General features: G+C 40.3%; 2 protein-coding genes across 2 annotated transcripts; both read right to left on the reverse strand.

Annotated features, from left to right (window-relative positions):
- Positions 1-1,309: 1,309 nt before the first annotated feature.
- LOC140926688 (uncharacterized) lies at positions 1,310-5,869 on the reverse strand. Its single transcript, XM_073376401.1, has 2 exons — positions 5,783-5,869; positions 1,310-3,043 (listed from the first exon to the last, which is right to left on the reverse strand). The coding sequence occupies exon 2, from the start codon at positions 3,008-3,010 to the stop codon at positions 1,859-1,861; it is 1,152 nt and encodes a 383-aa protein (XP_073232502.1). The 5' UTR covers positions 3,011-3,043; positions 5,783-5,869; the 3' UTR covers positions 1,310-1,858.
- A 468-nt stretch (positions 5,870-6,337) lies between these two features.
- LOC140927900 (uncharacterized) lies at positions 6,338-8,229 on the reverse strand. The gene is made up of 2 exons (XM_073377600.1): positions 8,148-8,229; positions 6,338-8,045 (listed from the first exon to the last, which is right to left on the reverse strand). The coding sequence occupies exon 2, from the start codon at positions 8,018-8,020 to the stop codon at positions 6,881-6,883; it is 1,140 nt and encodes a 379-aa protein (XP_073233701.1). The 5' UTR covers positions 8,021-8,045; positions 8,148-8,229; the 3' UTR covers positions 6,338-6,880.
- Between the last annotated feature and the right edge of the window lie 707 nt (positions 8,230-8,936).

Raw genomic sequence — 8,936 nt, forward strand, 5'->3', positions numbered from 1 at the left:
AGTTTCAATTGATCTTGAGTCAAGGGTAACTGATTTCCGGTAAACTACACTTCACAGGGGTTTGTAATGTATATAGCTAATGTATGTCTGTGACGTCTATGGGCTATGGGTGGTACGGTAATGAACTTCCTGTTTTTAATTTGTTTTGTTTGAATGGGTGTTACTCTTTGGAGGTTTTAAAAGTTGTACCAAGAGAGATAGGTTGTATTCCTGAACAGATATGAACGCTTACTAACTCATAGAGATTTCATAAGCATAAACAGGAAATAGGCATAAATTAATAAGTCAAATAAACTGAATCTGGGTTAAGGGGGTATTAAGTCAATCAGCGCTATAGAGGCGGTTAGTGCTGGTGGAAAGGCTTTCAATAGGATTGACCCTCTTGTCTCATTATCGTCTCTTGTCCTCATCAAATGTTTTTTATGAATGAATTTCTATTTGTCGCATAAACTATTAACGTTTTCAAAAGAGTTTTCTATGCCAATGAATTGCTTCATTTTTGTCATAAGGTACAGCCACAAAAATCAGTAACTGAACTACTTATAAGCTGGAGCCATTCGGTAACCTTTTAGGTGATATACCGGCTGGAGATCTACCTTTAGTAAGAATACAGTAAAGCCCCGCGACTAAGAACCTACATTTTTCCAAGTTTGCCTTAGCAGGTTCTTATATAAATGGTAGCTAAGAGTATTTAGTGGTTTAGCTCAATTCTAATCTCGTACCCAGATCTCACTCTGTTTTACACTTTCCCTTGGCCGTGGGAGATCTGGGCACGAGATTAGCTCAATTCCTGAAATAAAATCCGCATACCAAATAAGCAGTTATGTACAAATGAACATAAAAAGTAGAACTGTATTTAATTTGTAATTGTTTCAAAACCAATTTTATTTGATTTACACATTAGCATTTACATTGCAGTTGGAGTGATAAGGCGGCTATGAGAATTCTGAATGTTGGCTTATCTTATTTGCCCAACCGTACATAATATTTTCATTTATTTAAGAAAATAAGAAATTCTGTTTCAGATTTTAGGCTGAACAGATTTTTATATAGAGGGGGCTTAACTGGCAAATTTTAGCTAAACAGGTTCTTAAAATTCAGATCCTTAGTCGCGGGGTTTTTGCTGTATTAACTCAGTTAACTTGTCTCTGCCTGTTCTGAGCTCAAGAATCACGACAGGAAGTGAATATTATTCGAATATTTGTTCATTACGCTTCCTCTTAGGAGAGAGCTCTTGAACTCAGTCGTTTTTTTATTATCATTATTTCCACAGGTTGTGAGTTGTGCCAGTTGCGAGCTTAATGGAGTCTCGACTGCACATGCAATCTGTTTGTGCTCTCCATGTCAGTAAACTGACTGCACTGAGAAATAAGTGGGCGGAGAAAACAATAGACAGTGGAATAAGTTTTAATTTAAAAAACAACTTCGAGGTATCTTTCGTTGGAAAGTTGTACAAGTAAGTTTTCCCACCCACCACACGTCAAAATTGTTTTCTCCTCGGGTAATTCATGGCAATCAAAGTCCAAGAGACACCCCACCCGGCCATAAGTTGCAGCTTTTGGTCGGGGCTCCTAGTCCAGTTTAACCCCTACTAATAAATATATGCTTATTTATGCTTAACGATGAAGTCTTAAATCGTTTTTGTTACTAATTCTTTTCTGATACTAAGGACTTGCTTATCGTGCCTCATTTTGATTATTTATTACTTTATTTCATCCCGCTAGGATCTAGAAGGCAACAACAAATACAACTTTCACCCCTTTTTAAGTTTTGGCCCAGAAAAGTCCTAAAATAATCTGAATTATTACCATGACACAGCTTCTAAGAGATGTAACAGAAGCCTTGTGCAGGAGATTTATTAAACAAAGAGTGAATTATACGTAATGATTAGAGCACCCCAAAGAAAGGATGTTTTTTGGAGTGAAGCACCATTAAACTTTGTTCTAGTAGTTGTAACGGCAGGGAGAGTAGATGCAAGGGAATTGCCTTCCTTACACGGACCAGCTAAGCAAGAATGTTTACAAATTTTGGCATAGCATTTGTATTGACAATTTCCTTTAAAGCAGAACTGATCACATTGGTTAACAGTCTCTGAGCAGGTCATGATACAGTTGTCTCGGTAACAAACTTGGTGGCACTCATCTGCATCACATCTTAGTGTCATGTTTCCATCGTATGCTTCCTGGGTACAAGTTGATACTCCATGAGGGCACATCATGTCGCAGTCCCCATTGTAACAACTTTGCTGACACTCGACTCCATCACATTTCATTGTTATCCTTCCAAGAAGCGGTACATATCCGAACTGAGAACACTTTTTAGCTTCACGCGGGCACGTCATAGCACACTTTGTATCTTGACAAACCTGGATACATTGTTTTGCATTGCAGGTCATAAATTCACACGTCCCAAAATTGCACACCTGTCGACAAAATCCTGGCATTACACTTGATGAACAGTTCATGTTACATTGACCCAACGAACATTGCTGCTCGCATACGTTTCTGTCACATTTCATATCTGCGATACTTTCCCTTGCCTCTTGTGTACAGTTGGCTCCACCTAAAGGACACGTTAGTCGGCACTCCTCCCTGAAACAAGACTGCGTACAAGCATTTGCTTCACAAGTCAGTTCACTCCCTGAATTTTGCTTGCATCTGACAGAGGTCTTACCACATGTAAGACTACTGCAGTTCCCCATGTAGCACGACTGATCGCAGGCCATCGCATCGCAGGTTAAGGACCCACAGTTGCTCAGTGAGCATAACTGTAAGCAGTATTCCGAAGCGCGACATTCAAGAGCATCACACCTGCTTGGAAGACAAATCTGACGACATGAGTCATATTGATCATGGGTCTCCAGTCCACATTGCATTGTGCAAGGAGTTTCTGCACATGATACCTGGTTACACGAGTTATTGTTTGGCTTTGTATCACAGTCAATTTTGTTGCTTGTTGGGTCCACCAGAGGCCACGAAACGCAGAACACAGCAAACACCAAGAGAAACATCGTTCTTCCAAGTCAGAGCATGCATGTAAGAACCTAGCAGGGTAAAAAGGTTATAAAGGAATCGATTAAGGTACAACGAAGTCGTGCACACCTAATGTGCATCACAATATATAATAAATGTTATGTGAAAACACCACAGGATCGGAGGGAGAGTCAGGGCGGTTAAGGCGCGCATTACAGACAAAAGTTTTGTAAAAGTTAACAAGGACATCTTATGAAAAGTTAAGGTGCAAGACCACTGCAAAACACCGTGTACGATCAATCTTGCTAAACGTTGGATCAAAAAAGACCGCGATCAGTCAAAATAAATAAAAAGTATAAATCATCGTTGCATCGTAGTGAATGCCAGAGGAGTGTCAGGTGAGAAAAGTGCTTTTTCTCCATCGATGCACTTATCCAGTTGCCATGCCTTTGCATTATACTTCTACTTCTTTTAAACGTTCTTTGCTAGTTTCTTGTTGCCCTTCACTCAAATGAAACAAATTTAAAAGACTACAAAGATATCATTGTTTTCACTTTGCATCTGGAGCCGACTTTTCTAATCAGCGAGAAGGAGGGTTCGTTTCGTTTTACTTAACCGCGGTAGGATTAGTTCAGTTGATAGTGCGCATGACTGTAGTGCAGGAGGTCGAGGGCTCGATCTAGTACTCTGAACCTTAAAATAACTGAGAAATAAAGGTACTGCCTTTGCTTTGCAAACGGCTAGACCTTCGCGTTTCTCGGATGACAACATAAAATGGCGGTCTAATCTCCAGTAAAAGACGTCAAAATAGTAGGGACCTTAAGATCTGAGGACGGCGACGGTGGCGAAAGAGTCGCTTAAGAAGTAAACTCACGTTATATCAATCTTCAGCGATATCATTCCAACTGACTTACTTCGTCAAATAAAGGCGAACTCTCCTGGAGTTGAATTCAGAACAGCAATATTCAAGTTTAGAAAAAAAGAAAGAAAATGTTGTCGACGTTTGTTCACTTCCTCCATGAAACGTGAAATTGGGATGTTTGACGTCGTAGTCTTGCTAGGATGGAATGCTAAGTTATTGTTTTGCTTATCAAACCTGTTGCTTTTTTGAAGTTCTCGTTGCCATCGCCGTCGTCGAATCTTAAGGACCTATGCTAGAGGGCCCTGTCCCTGAGAGGCCGATAAGCGCTAATCCACGATTAAAATTTTGTTCCACTTTTTGTATTTACCTTCCTGTGCATTGCCTAGAGATTCATTTTGTGCTATCGTTTCTTGTTTTCGAAGTAAAGGCACAACAGTATTTTGTAAGCTCGAGTTTCATGTTCTTAGACTAGAAAAGCTTGCCTAAACTTATTATTTTAACCGTCTTTAGAGGAACCGGGCCAAGGTCCCTAGTGTCTTCAAAGTGACGGTGAACGTAGCCTCCGCAAGTTTATTACAGTACCTGTCTCATTTGTCGTCATTTGAATGATTTACAGTTTCCAAGTGTCAAAATAGAACCGAAATTAACTGTGACCCAGTTTTGTCACATTCGCCATTTTAGGGGCTGTTTACATGGAGGGAGGAAGATCCTAGTACCAGGAAGATCCTAGAGGGCGGATCATTCTAGCGCCATATGTTTCCTGTATTCAGTTTACATGCAAAGGGTTGTACTTGTCCCTACCGCTAGGATCTTCCTAGTACTAGGATCTTCCTAGCTGAGTGGTAGGAAGATCCTGGTACAAGGAACATCCTAGCACCATATAAACTGCTTTCGCTGGGAAGATCCTAGTACTAGGGACAAGCGCGACAAAAATGTCGCGGGTTGTTCAGTGGCTAATTACGGCAATAAATGCCGACCATTTCGTTTGGAGTAATCCACGAGCAGATTATTGTGTTAATTCAGCTGAAAGGTGGTGATTTACGCTAGTAAAGAGAGCAGAAGGACCCAAATTGTATTTTTAATTTTGTCGTCCGCCATTTTTAATTCCTTCTCTAACCTTCTCTACTTGGACAATTCACGGGCCGAAATTTCTGCATGCAAACCCAGCGTAAAGTTATTCCACCTTCTAGGACCTTCCTGGTACTAGGGTCTTCCTCCCTCCATGTAAACAGCCCCTTAGAAACGAGTAAGGCAACTGCAGCCAAAATGTGTCGCGCAATTGTTTGTGGGATCGTTACTGGGGAAGCGCCGGTCAGCTATTGGCCAATTTTTTTCCCTGTCCCTGATAACAACCCCAGACGTCTTTGCGAAAGTGTACTAGACCCAGTTCCTTTCTCGTTTTAAAGTGGCGAATTGAAATCCCCTCACCTTCATTTGTTAGTTATCTGCATTCATAGTAATCAAAATTATGACAATGGATGACTAACTTACATAGGCAATCTGGCAAAAGCCACTCAAAACTTAATGCGTTTTAAGCCTATTATCGCATTCAGATATGTTAGCCTAGGGCAAATGTTGCCGGCAAGTAAATTGTTAATAACGCGTACTTAATTAACAGGATGGAACAACCAGTTTTGTTATTAAAAAATGCTATGGTTACTGAAGCCTTGCACTTAGATAATGTATCTTTTTCCATGATGTGATGATTATATGTTTGTGTTGCACTCAGGTAACACTTCTACATCGTTTAAAACAGCTGCTAAGTTTACACATTAAAATTTCGGCCCATTAATTTCTCGTCAAATACAAATGTAAACCATAAGTTGGCAGTGATAAGCTAGTGTAAGTCATGATGTCGGCGTCGTAAACTAGATTTCTCAATGCGGGTCTTCAGTCACCTACGGGGTCCACGTACGGTGCAAACCAGCGTAAAAACCTTCAACCTTACCTTCTCTGCCTTCTTCGAGAAATGAGACAGTATCGATATTGACAAGTGCATTGTGATTTCTCAAGCCAGGAAAGCGGTCACGTTTCTCAACAATAGTAGCCAAACAGCTTATATAACAATATTCAGTTCGATATTGCTGTGGATCAGCAGGAAGCCCCAATATTATGTATTGGACACGCATAGATGCATAGTTGAAGTGCCAACGAACCGCGGAAAGAGGCTTTGGCCCTGAGGCGGCAATTAAGCCGTTTCTAGTTCATAGTTTTGTTTCCGCCTACTTTAGTTTATAGGCTCTCCCGCAAAGCAAGCACCACATACAGACATTGTCTTCGCAGCCATACTGAGTCGAAACCTCTTTTCAACATCATGTCGTCGGAAAGTGTTTGGAACAACTTTCAGAGCTAGTAATTTGATTTTGTTTCTGTCAATTTTAACTGCTCTTAAGCGACTATTACTAAAGGTAGATCCTGAATCATTTGTGGTGGGTATACGAACGCTAAAATGACACTTTAGTCCCAAGCTTTCAAACATCTCCTGAAACCTCAGTAAGATATATACACATGACACACAATACTTTATTAGAGTTTGCAGTCATTTAACGCTTTAAAGCACCATTTGTTATACATCCCTATAGGCGATTCCCTTGGCTGTGCATGTCTCGTAGTCGCTAAAAATAAAAGGGAATAATCTTCTGGTCATTGACACAAAAAAGGGGCAGAAATAGTACCCGTCCGACGATTTCACTGCATTGTGGAAGCGACTTAACAAACTTGGCGCTTCTGAATTGTTTTTCCTCTTTTCCAACAAAAACCATTATGCATCATGGCTTGTTCGACCTCGAAAACAGTTCAGTTAATTATATTATCTCCCTTTTAAGAAAAAATAAAGACCAATCGCACAGGTCTAATTAAAGTAAATATGTGACAAAATAACTGAAATCCTAGTATTTGCATTATATACTCATAATTCAAACAAATGACAGTTGCTGTATTCGCCACTTATCAAACCATACGTCAGACTAGAAGATATATACATAAGGGAGCCTTGCATAATTTTCTATTGGATAGCCATGGTCACCCTACTACGATGCTAGGGATGCTATTTTCTCAAAATCAAATGGTCATTTAGAGTCGCAATAAAAACTACTACTAACAGGAACTCCAAAAACGCCAAGGACCCAATTGTAAGATTGCCATCGCTAATGACAGCATTACATGAACCCCTTGGACCTAAACAAGTAAGTTCGCACATTTCTGCTGCACACTTGAAATGGCAATTTCCATGTGCTGTGGAACATGCTTGATGGCATTCTTTCACATTCTCAGAGCATATCAAGTTGCAGCTACCACTTGTACAAGTCTGCCTGCAAACATCTCCTTGGCATCTCATAGTTATATTCCCACCAGCCCCACTTTGTTCGCATGTCTTAACTCCAACGGGGCACACCAAATTGCAGTCCCCATTAGAACAGCTTTGCTGGCAAAATTCGCCATCACATTGCAGAGTTGTTCTTCCTAGTTGTGCACGCTGGAAGCAAATGTTTGCTGTGGGATGGCAAATCATGTTACAGTCTCCATAAGAGCAAGTTTGGGTACATTTTGCAGTATTGCAGACCATTGATTCACAATTGCTGTCATTACACACTTGCCGACAGCTTCCTGACGTCACATTTTTCGATGAACAGTTCATTCTGCATTGTCCCCTAGATACACAATTCTGCTCGCACGCACCTCGTTCACATTCCATAACTGCACTGCCTTTCATTGCCGCCTGGATACAGGTATTTTCTCCCATAGGGCAAGTCATTTGACAGCCTCCTTTTGGACAAGATTGTGTGCAAGAATTCGCCTCACAAGACATTTTATTTGCAAATGTTTGCACACAGCTGGTGACGGACTTAGGACACTTCATGCTTCCACACTGACCAACGCTGCAAGACTGCCTGCAGCTCATAGCATCGCAGATCATGGTCGCAAACGTACTTTGTACAACAGTCTGTTGGCAGAGTTCTGAAGCATGACATGCAAGGACCTCACATATTCTTGAATGACAAACTTGCTGGCAATTGCCATATTTTGTTGTCAGTCCGCATTGCATCGTACACGGAGACTCTATACAGGGAGACTGCATACAGAAGCTACTGCCTCGAATCACATCACAGTTAGTCTTGTTGATGGCCGTTACATCTCCTACCAAGGCCGTAACGGTCCACACAGCGATCATTAACAACTTTGTCATTTTTGTCGTTATTGAGCATCTTTGACTGGGAAGTGCAATACAGTATAATACAAGATAAAAATGTATTTTTGATGAAATAACAAGCTAATCTTTACAACAACGTTTTACATAGGACGTGTTTTCTGACCTTTCTGGCGACTCTTGAATATCTTTGCATCTTTGGGCACATATGAGACAAAATGGAGTTCCATCACTGATGCACGCAATGGAGCCGGGTCCACTGTGTGGAACGACATTTCCAAATGGGTGCGTAGGGATCAAGACATGACGTATTTACTTTCAGTCTACGCTGTGTTTATTTTCTGCTTTTTTTTTCTCAATCGCACAGAGGGGTAAGCAAAAGTCTAAGAACACATACGACTAAAATAACTTAAATCACGTTGAAATTAAGCGTACGTTTACTACAAAAAGCTAGTGACAAGTTTAAATGACTTCGCACTTTCAGGAGGCACATTTTCATCAACCAAGCAAAATATAGCTGACGTTGAATCCCAGAACAAAGAATACAATTTTAACTCCAATCAACATACTAATGAAGAGAAGGTCGATTGAGTACCTGATAAGCCAGCAATTAGCCATTGGAGTCAAGAAACAGTCAAGTCCAAGCATTAATGATTATGTTCCAATTTTGATTTTGCATACACATTTAAGCTACTTGCACTATCAATTTCTGGTACCTAAAAAATTCTAATAAATTCAAGGTATTGAAATTTTACTTAAAGATTAGTTTTCGCATAATCGCCATCAATCACAGACAATATATATTTAGTAACTCACTTGGAACAAGTTTGCATCTCTTTGAAATCAAACTTCGGGCAAACACGCTATTTCTTCACTGCTACAACAGTAACTTATTGACAGGGTGTAGTAAAGTTAAGGTTAAAAAATATCGGCCGGCAAATGAGTAGTAAACATA

Source organism: Porites lutea, chromosome 2 (assembly GCF_958299795.1).
Source record: "Porites lutea chromosome 2, jaPorLute2.1, whole genome shotgun sequence".
In the NCBI taxonomy this organism is placed as follows: domain Eukaryota; kingdom Metazoa; phylum Cnidaria; class Anthozoa; order Scleractinia; family Poritidae; genus Porites; species Porites lutea.